Here is a 14,151-nt window from a genome sequence, read left to right as displayed (position 1 = left end):
ATATAAATAACGATAAGTGCAAAAATTTCAACCTTCGGTCAACTTTGACTCTACCGAAATGGTCGAGAAACGCAATTGTAAGCTAAAACTTATATTATAGTAATATTCAATCATTTGCCTTCATTTTGCAACAAATTGGACGTCTCTAGCACAATATTTCGATTTATGGTGAATTTATGAAAAAACGTTTTCCTTACGTTCGCGCGGTAACTCTTCAGATAAATTTTTTGGTGCGATTGTCCTAATGTTTGCACCATTTTAAATTTGCCGTTACATAAAGTTTTATATATGGAAATGTGCGCAATTTCATGCACAATACAACTAAAAGCAACCCATGGTTGTAGCTTTTATCAGTTTTGAAATATTTTCATATAAATAACGTTAAGTGCAAAAATTTCAACTTTCAGTCAACTTTGACTCTACCGAAATGGTCGAAAAACGCAACTGTAAGCTAAAACTCTTTTATTCTAGTAATATTCAATCATTTACCTTCATTTTGCAACGACTTGGAAAATCTAGCACAATATTTTCATTTATGGTGAATTTATGAAAAAAAACAAAATATTTTCCTTACGTCCGCGCGGTAACTCTTCCGAAAAAATCAGAATTTTTTGTTGTGCGATTGTCGAAATGTTTGTACCAATTAAAATTAGCTGTTACATAAAGTTTTATATATAAAAATGTGCGCAATTTCATGTAGAATACAACTAAAAATGATTGAAGGTTGTAGCTTTTCTCTTTTTTGAAATATTTGCATATAAATCACGATAAATAGAAAAAAAACCACATTCGGTCAAATTTGACTCTACCGAAATAGTTGAAAAACGCAATTGTAAGCTGAAACTCTTACGGCCTAGTAATATTCAGTCATTTATCTTCATTTTGAAACAAATTTGAAGTCTCTAGAACAATATTGTGATTTATGGTGAATTTTTGAAAAATATATTTAACTTCCTTCCGCACGCCAATTCGCGGCCGCAAGTCTCCGAAATGTGTACATCGCATTATCCTAATATTTGCTCCTTTTCATATTAGCCTTTTTATAGAGTTTCATATATCAAAATGTGCGAAAATTCATGAAGAATACAATAAAAAATAATTGAAGGTTGTAGCTTTTCCCATCTCTGAAATATGTGCATATAAATAAATATATATATAAAAATATTGACATTCGGTCAACTTTAACTCGTCAGAAATGGTCGAAATCTGCAATTTTAATCTAAAACTCTTACAGTATCGTAATATTCAATCATTTGTCTTCATTTTGAAACAAATTGGAAGTCTCTAGAACAATATTTAGATTTACGGTGAATTTTTGAAAAAAAAAAAAATTTACGTCCGCGTGTTACGAATTCGTACATCATTTTGTGATAATATTTTTCCGGTGTTGCTTTTATTATTTTACAATGTATTATATATCAAAATGATTGCAATTTAGTGTAAAATACAAAAAAAAAACAAAAAAAAAAAAAAGTAACTCGTTAGCTTTGACCGTTTTTTGCACAGCGTGATTTGAATACAATTATGTATGAATTTTTTTTTCGCTACCATGTATTGCATTATTTGCATACGATAATGATATTATTTTTCATTTCTGATGGTTGCATACTAAACTTCAGGCAATGACAAAAAAAGGAGCCAAAAATGAACTCTTTAATCTTTCAAAACGAAGTGCACTGTGATTTTTTTGAAAAAAATGATATTGTTATTTTACAATAAAGTTTTGTACATACTTACCTGGCAGACATATACTTAGCTTACCGTCTCTGACGTCACGACAGAATTCAAAAACTCGCGGCTAACGCGACAGGTAGGTCAGGTGATCTACCTTACCCGCCGCTGGGAGGCGGGTGTAAGAACCATCATACCTTTCTTGCCAGATTTTTTCTCTCTTATGCCTGTCTCCTGAGGGGAGGCTGGGCGGGCCATCATCGTATATGTCTTGCCAGGTAAGTATGTACAAAACTTTATTGTAAAATAACAATAATCATTTTTGTACATGAACTTTCCTGTTCAGACATATACTTAGCTGATTGACACCTTGGTGGAGGGTACAAGACAGAAAATAACAAAGAAAAGGTAAACAACACCTGTTGTAGGATAAACATAACCTTGGTTCTTACCTGTTTAGGCTGAAGACTTCATAGATACTGTCTATTAGTCTGCATAGCCATAAGAGCTACAGCGAGGGCGTGACCTACAGCTGAAAAGACTCTTTGGGTCTACTAACAGGACTTGATATCCGCTTACTTAGTAGAATCCAAGTCGGATCATGTCAATGGGGGTTCGCCCTCTTCTATGACAGAACCTGTCCACTACCAACGCAGGGAGAAATTCAAACCAAATCCGATCACCTAACCAAACTAACGTTATTAGCATTACGAAACGAAAAAGATGCCTACCTGCATCATTTTTCATACAACATATGAACTCAATTACCAAAAAAAGAAAAAAAAACAAGGGAAAAAACTACTAAGGATATGTTCCAGCTCCCTGCCCCACACCGAATCCGCCGATACGTACGGGCCTAACGCGAAGCACTCGTCATACGTAATACTGACGTCTTTAGGTAGTGGTTGGCGAATACTGAATTACATCTCCAGAATGTAGTTTTCATCAGATTCTGAAGAGACATATTCTTCTTAAAGGCCAAGGAAGTGGCTATTGCTCTCACTTCATGAGCCTTGACTTTTAAGAGCTTGAAATGTTCTTCATTACAAGATCTATGTGCTTCTTTCACAACACTTCTAATGAAGAAAGACAGCGCATTTTTCGACAATGGTCTGCTGGGGTCCTTTACAGAGCACCATAGTCTGTCCTCAATGCCCTTAAGGGTTTTCTTCTTCTGAAGGTAGTATTTTAAACTCCTAACAGGGCAAAGAGTTCTTTTCAGGTTCTTCCCCTACTAGGGCAGACAAACCACGACTCAAAGTTCCTTGGCCAAGGATTTGAGGGGTTCTCATTTTTTGCTAAAAACGAAGGAAGGAAGGAACAAACCACGGAATCTCCTTGAAACCTACCCTTCCTTCTAGGGCATGAATCTCACTAACCCTTTTAGCAGATGCTAAAGCCATATGAGAAAGAGAGCTTTCCTCGTGAGATCTTTGAAGGAGGCTAAATGTGGTGGTTCAAACCTAGCGGACCTCAGGAAACGAAGAACCACATCCAGATTCCAACTTGGAACTTCGTTCGAAGTTTTCTTGGAAGATTCAAAAGATCTTAATAGATCATGAAGATCTTTGTTATTCGAAAGATCTAAATTCCTATGTCTGAACACCGCAGCCAGCATGCTACGGTATCCTTTGATAGTAGATACTGCCAAACCGCATTTTTCTCTGAGGAAAACTAGGAAATCTGCTATCTGAGTCACAGAGGTACTGGAAGAGGAAAACTTCTGGTTCCTGCACCAACGGCGAAAGACGTCCCACTTCGACTGGTAGACTTTAAGGGTCGAAGGTCTTCTAGCTGAGGCGATAGCCTTAGCAGCTTTTGTCGAAAACCCCTTCGCTCTGACAAGACTTTTGACAGTCGAAAGCCAGTCAGATTGAGAGCGGGGAGGTTTCTGTGATACCTGTCGAAGTGGGGTTGTTTGAGCAAATCTTGTCTTTGTGGAAGTGCTCTTGGAAAGTCCACCAACCATTCCAGTACCTCTGTGAACCAATCTTGGGCGGGCCAGAACGGAGCTACTAGCGTCATTCTTGTCCTCTCCGAGATAGCAATTTCTTGAGGTTTGTCCTAGTATTTGAAGGGGGGAAAGGCGTATACGTCTAGCCCTGTCCAATCTAGGAGAAACGCATCCACTGAAACTGCTCCTGGTCTGAGATCGGGGAGCAATAAAGTTCGATTCTTGCGTTCTTTGCTGTTGCAAAGAGATCGATGTGAGGTCTGCCCCATCTTCTCCACAGGGTCCTGGCATACTTCTGAGTGGAGGGTCCACTCGGAAGGCAGGAGTTGATTCTTCCTGCTCAGGAGATCGGCCCTGACGTTCCTTTCTCCCTGTACGAATCTGGTGAGAAGACTGATCTTCCTCGTTTGAGACCACAGCAGAAGATCCCTTGCTGTTTCGTACAGGGAGAAGGAGTGCGTCCCCCCCTGTTTCTTGATGTACGCCAAGGCTGTTGTGTTGTCCGAATTGACCTGCACTACTGCATTCCGGACGTGGGGTTCGAAGGCTTTCAATGCCATCCAGACTGCCATCAACTCTTTCTTGTTGATGTGCCAGGACACCTGATCCCCCTTCCAGGTGCCTGACACTTCTCTTGTCCCGAGTGTCGCTCCCCAACCTGCCTCCGATGCGTCGGAAAACAACACCATGGTTGGGGTTCGGCATGTAGAGAGACATTCCTTCCACAAATCGAAGTGGGTCGTTCTACCACCGAAGGTCTCTCTTGATTTCTCTTGAGATCTTGAAGGAGAACTCCAGATCTAGGGAGAGACGCCTCCAGTTCTGGTATAGGAAGAACTGTAGAGGCCTGAGATGCAACCTTCCTAGAGAAACGAATTGCTCCAGCGAGGAGATGTCCCCAGCAGACTCATCCACTCCCTCGCTGTGCATGCATCTTTCTCTAGGAAGGTCGTTATTTTCTCGTAGCAACGAGCTATCCTCTCTGGCGACGGAAAGCCCGAAAAGCCAGAGAAGCTATCCGAATCCCCAGATAGATCCTCTCTTGACTGGGGATTAATTGAGACTTCTGGAAGTTCACCAGAAGTCCCAGCGAACTTGAAGGTCCTCCAGACATCTTTCTTGAGACTCTGCTCTGATTAGCCAGTCGTCGAGATAAAGCGACACCCACTCCCTCCAAATGTAGCCACTGCGCCACGTTTTTCATTAACCCCGTGAAAACTTGGGGTGCAGTTGATAGGCCGAAGCACAAGGCCTTGAATTTGGAAGATGTTTCCTCCCATCATGAATCGTAGATACTTCCGTGAAGAAGGATGGATCGGCACATGAAAGTAAGCGTCCTGAAGGTCTAGAGACACCATCCAGTCCCCTGGACGAAGAGCCGCTAACACTGAGGAAGTTGTCTCCATGGCGAACTTTCCTCTTTTCCACAAAGACGTTCAGGGCGCTTACATCCAACACCGGTCTCCATCCTCCTGAGTTCTTCGGAACTAGGAAAAGTCTGTTGTAAAAGCCCGCAGAGCGGGGATCTTTCACTAGTTCTATAGCCTCCTTCTCTAGCATGAGATCTACTGCTAGAGAAAGGGCTTGATTCATGATGGGGTCCTTGTACTTGGCTACCAACTCCCTCGGAGTTGTCGTCAATGGTGGTCTTGACGAGAAGGGAATGAGGTGGATCCTTTGCTGACAATCGATAGGGACCAATTGTCCGCCCCTTTGTGGGCCCAGACGTCGGCAAATTTCAGTGGTCTGGCACCCACTGATGTCTGGAGTCCTTGACCGCTATTTCTTTCCCTCTGACTGACTTAGAGAAGGTTTTACCTCTCTTAAAAGGTCTAGTCCCTCTGGTTGCAGAACCTCTGACAGCGGGTCCTCCTCGAAAGGGCTCCTGTCTCAGAGGAGTCTCTTTCTTGGTCTTGGGTTGGAAGACAGAGCGAGGTTTCCTGGCCGCCTGGGCTAACATGTCCTGAGTAGCCTTAGCTGAAAGGGCACTCGAGACATCTTGGATAATTTTTCTTGGGGAACAGAAGAGGAGAGAGTTGAGCATACAAGAGCGATGCCCTTTGTGCATGAGACACTGCCTTCGTGAGAAACGAACAGTAGACCGACCGTTTCTTAAGCACTCCAGCTCCAAACAGTGAGGAGACTTCACTCGATCCGTCTCTCACTGCTTTATCCATGCAAGTGAGTACACAGTTAAGATCTTCAGGAGACAGAGCATCTGGGGTCTTGGTCTTTATTAGCCAGCACACCTAAAGACCAATCAAGGAAGTTGAAAACTTCCAGGACTCGGAACATTCCCTTCAGTAAGTGGTCAAGTTCGTTCATTCCCCACGTAGTCTTGGCGGACAAGAGGGCGGTAACGACGAGCAGCATCCACTAATGAGGAGAAGTCCGAGTCCGCAGACGAAGGGAGAGCGAGGCCTAAAGGTTCTCCCGATTCGTACCAGAATCCCAATCTGCGGTCAGTTTAGACGGAGGGAAAGAAAAAACCGTCTTCCCTTTCTCTTCCTTCGAAAGGAGCCATTCCCCAAAACCTCTCAGCGCCTTCTTCATGGAAACAGTAGGTTTCATCCTTACACAAGACGAACCTTCGACGTCTTCGAAGTGGAGAATAACGAAAGAGGAGAAGGGGGAAGCACAGGAGAAAGGATATCTCCAAACTCTTGCAGGAGTAACTCTGTTAGTTTTTCTATAGGAGGAAACTGAGGCGTCTTTTGGTCCTTCTTCTTCTGAGGGGTCCTGTTCCTCCTGAGCCGAAGAGCCCTCCTGATCCTAGAGGCGCGACTATTCTTAAAGGAGTTCTCTAGAGGCAGTTGGACGTATACGTCTTGGAGACAATGCTTCAGGCAAGTGTCTACTTGCAACATCCTTCTTGTCTGGAGGAGTGCGTTTCCCAGATCCTTGAAGCCTAAAAGGAGTCAGGCGGCAGTCAGGTGCAGAGCGCCTGTTTGAAGAAGAAATTCTATCAGGCTCTTGGCGCCTATCCAAAGGAGAGCGGCTACCAGGCGAACTGCGCCTGCCATACGAAAAGCGCCTACCAGGCTCTTGGCGCCTGAACCGAGGCGAGAGAATCTCTGGCGACGAGCGCCTACTAGGTGAGCGCCTACCAGGGGAGAAGCGCCTGCTAGGCTCTCGGCGCCTGACTCGAGGCGAGTAAAAGTCAGGAGAAGAGCGCCTGCCAGGCGAAACGCGCCTAACAAGCTCTTGACGCCTGTCTAGCGAAAGGCGCCTGTCCCGATTTAGGGCGCTTGTCAACCGGAGAGTGGAGGCGAGACGAGGAGCGGCTACGAGGTGAGTAGTGCCTACTAGGCTCTTGGCGCCTGTCAAGGGGAGCGATCCTGTCTCGAGAAGAGCGTCTGTAGGGTGAGGATCTCCTACGCGCAGTTTGCTCCTTGTCTGAAGGAGAAACTTGTCTGTCAGGCGAATGTCGCTTAGACGCAGATTTGATCTTGTCCGAAGCAGAAAGCCTCCTGCGAGAAGCCGAACGCACAGGTGAGCGCGCCTCTTCCGTCGAAAAGCGAGAGTCAGGAGAGGGGAGCTTGGACTTCTTTACAGGAAGCGAGACGTCCTTCCTGCGACGAGAAGACCCGCAAAGAGAGCCAGCCAGAGCCGAAATCTGCGCCTGAAGGTTAGCCAACACCTTGCAGGAGAATTCACAAACTCGTGAACAGGAGAAGAGGCTCGATCTCCGCTCGGTGAACGATACTCCTGAGATCTCTTACGCTTCTTCGCTTCCACCTCAGGCTCTTCCGAAAAAACTTCAGGGCTGGAAGGGCGGGCGCAGGAGCATTCCAGGCTCTCTTCGAAGGGCGCGAGGCTTCCGAAGAGCTCCATCCTCTTTTAGGAGAAGGCGAAGGCGACGACGAGAAGCACTGGCGCAAAATTTCTCTCTTGGAGCGATCCAAGGTAGCCTGGGAACGATCAACAGGAACTACCGAGGGGACGCCTGACCGTTGGGGATGCTCCCTAACCTTCCTGCGGCTTTCGACTTTCCTCTCCATGGGACTGGGAGTCTGGAAGAGGTCTAGGCCTGGAAGCATTAGGGAGCCGATCAGACGCACCCTCCACTGCACTGGGTTCACTGCACAAATCACTATTGGAATCACTCTTACCTTCTAGTTGCTTGATTTTCCTCTCCATACTGCGAATGGTGGCTTTCATTGAGGCCACTTCCGAAGGCGCATCTTCGGCTTCGGTGCAGGGAGCAGGAGCTGAAACTGACAAAGGAGCTACTTCTAAAATAGGATTATCTACATCCAACTCGCTAATACGAGATCTACTACTGCTCCTGGAAGAAGCTTTCCTAACTTTATCCTTTTCAAGCTTCCTCAAGTAGGAAGACAAAGACTTCCATTCATCCTCATTCAGCTTTTCACATTCATTACAAGGGTTATTAAAGGTGCATTCATTCCCTTTACACTTCAAACATACCGTGTGAGGGTCTACCGCAGCTTTCGGTAGCCTCACCTTACACTCAGTCATACAACAAACTCTAAACATAGCAGTTTTCTTAGTATCAACATCAGACATCATGAAACCAAGAAAAATCCAAAGAAAAATCCAAAGAAAAGTCCAATAACTGTCCACAAATCGCGAATGCCAGGCCAAAGATCGGTACTTCACCAAAAGTCCGTAGAAACAATCCAGGGCGAAAACGAGAAAAGAATCCAACTGTCAAGAGGTACCGACAACAGGTGTGGTCGACACCGACGACAGAAAAAATCTGGCAAGAAAGGTATGATGGTTCTTACACCCGCCTCCCACCCAAAGCAAAAAGGCGGGTAAGGTAGATCACCTGACCTACCTGTCGCGTTAGCCGCGAGTTTTGAATTCTGTCGTGACGTCAGAGACTAAGCTAAGTATATGTCTGACAGGAAAGTTCATGTACAAAATTATTTTTTCCGCTTCCGCGCTCACTCCAAACCGACCCCGGCATACGGGAGAGGTTTTGATTTTTAGGGCTTTGGCGTAAGAGGGTTAAGAGGATATGACAAATAATTATTCTATTTGGTATACAAACTGTAATTATTAAGTAATATAGTTATATAAAATCCTAAAAACTGGTTTAAATTTCCTATAAAATCTTAAAACTGGTTTAAATTTCCTATTTAGAACAAAAGTAGAAAACTGTGGGTGCATTAAAATGAAACAAAAAAAGGGAACATAATCTGTAGTGCCATGAAACAGAATAGTAATTTCTGCTGGAATTTAGGCAATGCAAAACTTCTTTGGAATCTAAAAGTTCTCAACTGAAGGCTGGCTTGCTACCATTATTTAGAAATATGTATTATACATCAAGTTTACATACAAAGAACACAAAGTTTAAAAAAAGATGTGAATCGACACTTACTTTAGTCCACTCCTCCTGAGTTTTTTCTGAGAAACGTTTGCCTATAATCTTCTTCATCTCATCTGGATCATCAAGCTGTCCAACATCTCCAGTAGTCAATCCAAGAAGTGATATGAATTGCTGATAAAACTGAGGTTCAATGGCTCCAACAGCCATATACTTTCCATCACTCGTTTCGTAGGTGTCATAAAAATGAACTCCAGAGTCTAGCCTGGAAAAAAGAAATGATCAAACTACATGTGCTATCTGACAAAACTACAAAACCATTATGTTTTGAAAAAAATGGTCTCATTTTGAAGTTAACATTGAGTAAACCAAATTGGTATATCAATTAGAAGTGCTAGAGCCTAGCAATCTATTAAAAAGCATCCCCAACTTCTTAAGTATTCATGCAAATTTACTGAAAATGCATAGTTTATCAGTAGAAAGATTATCATTTCATATATATCTATATAAATATGTATATGAAATTTGTATATTGGATACTTATTCACCTTTATACCTTCATACATGAATGGAAAGGCAGTTTAAAGCGTGATCTCAAAACTTCACCATTGGAGTCAATGCTTAAGGCTGAATAATAGATAATCCTCCCAGTTTTCCAACTTTTTACCTCTTAACTGCTGGCCTAACTGAAAACAGGTATACTTATAATATCTGCAAGAGGTTGTCCCTTGAGCAAAGCATGATAAATGTTCACTTGTATTTCAGTAACAGTACTTTAAACTCTGGGCAATGGATGTATGTACTGCATTTAAAAGGAAATAATAACTTATACTTCATCCACAATGACATTACCAAAAAAAATAGCCCTACTATGAGACTGCCAGCAAGGCTATAAGATAATTTCCCTCATAAACCATCAGATGCTTTTAGCAAAGCTTCTGTTGGAAGCATCAATGGAGATGGAAATTCTAGAATAGTCTAGTTCAGAAAATCCTTTACTGGGTAAATTTTAGGAAAGGCATCTATATCACCATTCCCTACAAAGTCAACTTTGGTATTATTACCATTGGATACTGTCATGTTAACCCCATATACCAGGAGCCTGGTTTTTTTTGCTACAAAGTCATGGTAAAGGATAACTGCACTGAAGACCATCCTCTATTACAGGTTACTTAAACCAACTGTCAACAGGAATCTTGTTTTCATGCCGATGCCCTAAAGGAAGGCTTGCCTGGAAAAAGTCAGGGCATGCATTCCAAGAATGCTTCACGCTCTACTTTTTCCTTCACTATTAGCAGTAGATGGCTGAATTTATAAATAAGAACTATTCACTAGCAACTTCCAACAAAGGATACTAGATAACCTTTAGGTATGAAGGTTCACAGACCAAAGGCGAAACCTCGGCAGCCTGTTTAGAAGATAAAACAAATCTGCAAACCTGTCAAGCTGAGGCCGCAATGGTGTTATTAACATTAACCATAACCCTTTTGATGGTAACCTTGTTAAGCATCACTAACTGTTCTTCAGATCATCCCACATCTTCCATGTTACTGGGTCTATAGATTTGTTTGTTTGTATGGTGTTTTTACCTTGCATGGAACCAGTGGTTATTCAGCAACGGGACCACCGGCTTTACGTGACTTCCGAACCACGTCGAGAGTGAACTTCTATCACCAGAAATACACATCTCTCACTCCTCAATGGAATGGCCAAGAATCGAACCCGCGACCACCGAGGTGGAACGCTAATACCATACCAACCACGCCGCTGAGGCGCTTGGGTCTATAGATGGTATGTGGTTGAGATTGCTAATCATGATATTCATAAACAAGTTAACAAGAAAGGTTCCATAGAGTTCTCCACAAATTCTAAAAAGGATTACTAATGGAAGGATTTCTCATTCTGTGACAACATTTAGGGGATAAGATATGGGATTTAGGCCAAAGGCCAAGCGCTGGGACCTATGAGGTCATTCAGTGTTGATAACATTTAATGCAACACTGGACACAGCAAATAAACTGGAACAGTAGATTCCTACCCATTCAAAAAGAGAAACCTAAATATCAACTTGCACAGTCTCTGAAACATCAAAGATCTGCTTCTTAGATGGGCCTCAAAATCTATTTAACCACAAAATTCCTATGTAATTGCACATTTTGGAACACCAACAATTCAGTAATTAACGCTCTTACGCCGAAGCCCTAAAAACCAAAATGTCTCCCGTATGCCGAGGCAGGTTTGGAGTGAGCGCGGAAGCGGAAAAAATATTTTTTTCAAAAAATCACAGCGCACTTAGTTTTCAAGATTAAGAGTTCATTTTTGGCTCATTTTTTTGTGATTGCCTGAAGTTTAGAATGCAACCATCAGAAATTAAAAAAATATCATTATCATATATAGATAATGCGATATATGGTAGCGAAAAAAAAAATTCATACATAATTGTATTCAAATCGCGCTGTGCAAAACATGGTTAACGCTAATGAGTTACGTTTTTTTTGTATTGTACACTAAATTGCGATCATTTTGATATACAACACATTGTAAAATTATCAAAGCAACACAGAAAAAAATATTATCACAAAATTTCTGATTTTTTTCGGAAGAGTTACTGCGCGGACGTAAGGAAAATGTTTTTTTTTTTCATAAATTCACCATAAATCGAAATATTGTGCTAGAGACTTCCAATTCGTTGCAAAATGAAGGTATATGATTGAATATTACAAAGACAATTTAATAAATCATGATTATTATGAATTTCATATTCCATTTTGGGTATTAAAAAACCAAAACTTTGTTATTCATAATAAATGAAGATCTCTTTGCTCAAAGATCGTAGCCTTGGGCAGAGTGTGACGTGTACTGTCAGGCAAGAAGGGGGCGTTACTAAGCAACCCTACCCTCTCTCTTCACTAACTACGAGAATATTATGATATTCTGTAATAATACTAGAGCGATTTTTCTTCGTCTGTATGTTAGCGAGATGTTTTCTTTGTCTTTTCCTCATTGGCATGATGAAATTCTTGCCGAAACATACATAAACATACGTAAAGGCAAGCGAATGTCAAGAGGTGAAATGGAACGTGTAGACTACTTGATGTCTGTGATTGCACTAATTCATGACTGGACTTGGTACCTGAGCCTGAAGTCTCCTTCTCGACTCGGGGAATGTCTACAGATGCCATTTCTCCCAATTTCTTTGACAATAATTATAAAAATTTACAATAATAGAAAAAATATTGCATTTTCTTGTACGGATCAGTGTTTTAGGCTTATTGAGTTATGTTAACTAATTTCCCTGTAACTACGAAAGTAAGAGGAATTTTGACGAAATATTTCGTATACATATTCTCAATTGCCATATGAAGCTCCATGAATTTTTTCATGACTGCATTTTTCGCCCTATACCACCATATATAGCGGTTCCGGCCGGCCCCTTTAAATACTGTACTGCATAAATACGTAATTCTGCACATATCCTCTCCTAGGATGACACCCCCTTTTCCCAAGAAGAGGAAAACAATTCTCATTTATCAAGAATTGGTACTTACCAGTTGCATCCTCTAGGTTTTCCCCAAATATACAAATCTCTTGATGCATACAACCAAGATCCAGTATACGCAGCTCCCTCGACCATATTTGCATCAATAACCTGTCCAAGACCTGTAATTTAAACTACTGTAGTAATAAACAACATCCCTGCTAAAGGTAGACATATTTATTAATAATACTATAATCAAACAATGAATCATCATCCAGGATCACTAAAATCATATGTAACCCATATCAAGATGAAATAAATTATAGTTGTTAACAAGTGTTCATTCTGCTCAAAATGTTTCCTAAATATAAACTTGCTTCACTCTATGCCACCCATAACATAAGTGGTATCCTGCTATAAAGTCAACCTTTGAAGAACAACATTTTTAGTTCTTCTCTTTAACAAGTATTCCTCACCAGACGGTGTCACAATTGTCATCAGTTGTCTTAATTAACACTAGCCAATGCAGCAAAACTAATTAGTGAGGTTTAAAAAAGGGAACTCTCAACCAAGTGTGAGGCTTCTTTTTTAATATGAGGAAGAGTATTAATTCAAGAATAAGTATCTTAGACTAGACTGAAGGCTCGATGTCTACTTTTTTCTGTGTGTAAAGGAAAAAACTATCTTATTCCTAAGAAAATGTCTTGGATTTTTATTAGGTTTTACTTAAAAGCAGGCATTAATGGGTTACTTATGTTTGTTTACAAATATTTTTCTTTATTACATATTATCTCAGTTACCATCTTCCCTTGACATGCCATGAGCTGTCAGTTGTTAAATAATTTTAAGTTTTCCGTTCAATCATCCGTTCTTTTTATAAATTATTTTCCAGAACTGTTACCAGCTGCCTTTCTGGCAAAACAGAATTTTGTACATTAATATCATTCACGTAGCTTACTGGACTTCCAGAACAATATTGAGCAAAAAAATTGTCACCATACAGTATATCTAACTTACATAGTACTATGTATACTATTTCACTACATTACAGTGAATCTCATTCATTTTACTTGTGCTCAGTTTCTAACTAGGTGAAAATAGACATATGCTCCAGAGTATTCATATCTGGTTGGGACTGATGAAGCTAGTAATAAGAACCAGTAAACTTTGATATTTCAAGCATACTGGATGTTGCTTGGCAAAAGCATAGAAACCAATAACTACCACACTGATACCTTTCGCATGTGCCAACGCAAGATCATGAAGAGCATAGTGGCCATACACCGTCCAATCCCCCTTTAGGTAAAACTTCAGGGCAGCAAACATTTTTTGGTCACTTTAATTTTTGCCATAACAGAATTGAAGTTCTCTTATACCTGTCTCGTGCATAATCACCAATTTTATGGCACTAGACAAGTGCCATAAAACTGAATTGCCTATAATTGAGTCTGCTGATAACCGGGGACTGTCTGTACTGATACTAAGTGTGCTGTCTATATATCTTTATAATTATATGCAAAATACTATACTCAATTCATCCAGAAATAATAAGAAAAAAGCTATTTCTTCACATTAATAATCTGAAATTATGCCCACATGTAGATCCTGCGTAACAAGGACAGCAAATAACTTTTAACTTGCATATTACTTTTGAGAAACATCTAACAAAAGTGTCAGCAAATGCCGCATGGAAATTACATTTTGTACATAAGGCCTCATGTATTTATAACAGTGAAAAAATAAATGCAACCT

The 14,151-nt window shown here is 41.1% G+C and overlaps 1 protein-coding gene and 1 long non-coding RNA gene across 2 annotated transcripts in view; one reads left to right on the top strand and one right to left on the bottom strand.

Moving 5' to 3' along the window:
- The window catches only part of LOC135207310 (uncharacterized), a 112,630-nt gene that overhangs the window by 22,511 nt on the left and 75,968 nt on the right, over window positions 1-14,151 (top strand). The window lies entirely within an intron of this gene.
- LOC135206408 (alpha-methylacyl-CoA racemase-like) overlaps window positions 1-14,151 on the bottom strand; it is a 59,593-nt gene that overhangs the window by 6,046 nt on the left and 39,396 nt on the right. The window contains exons 5-6 of the mRNA XM_064237800.1: window positions 12,470-12,581; window positions 8,976-9,186 (exon numbers count right to left, since the gene is read on the bottom strand). Of these exons, the coding sequence (XP_064093870.1) occupies window positions 8,976-9,186; window positions 12,470-12,581 (323 nt within the window). The remainder of the gene's footprint in view (window positions 1-8,975; window positions 9,187-12,469; window positions 12,582-14,151) is intronic.

The sequence above is a fragment of the Macrobrachium nipponense genome, chromosome 11, assembly GCF_015104395.2.
Source record: "Macrobrachium nipponense isolate FS-2020 chromosome 11, ASM1510439v2, whole genome shotgun sequence".
In the NCBI taxonomy this organism is placed as follows: Eukaryota; Metazoa; Arthropoda; class Malacostraca; order Decapoda; family Palaemonidae; genus Macrobrachium; species Macrobrachium nipponense.
This window is presented reverse-complemented; position numbering and strand designations above follow the sequence as displayed.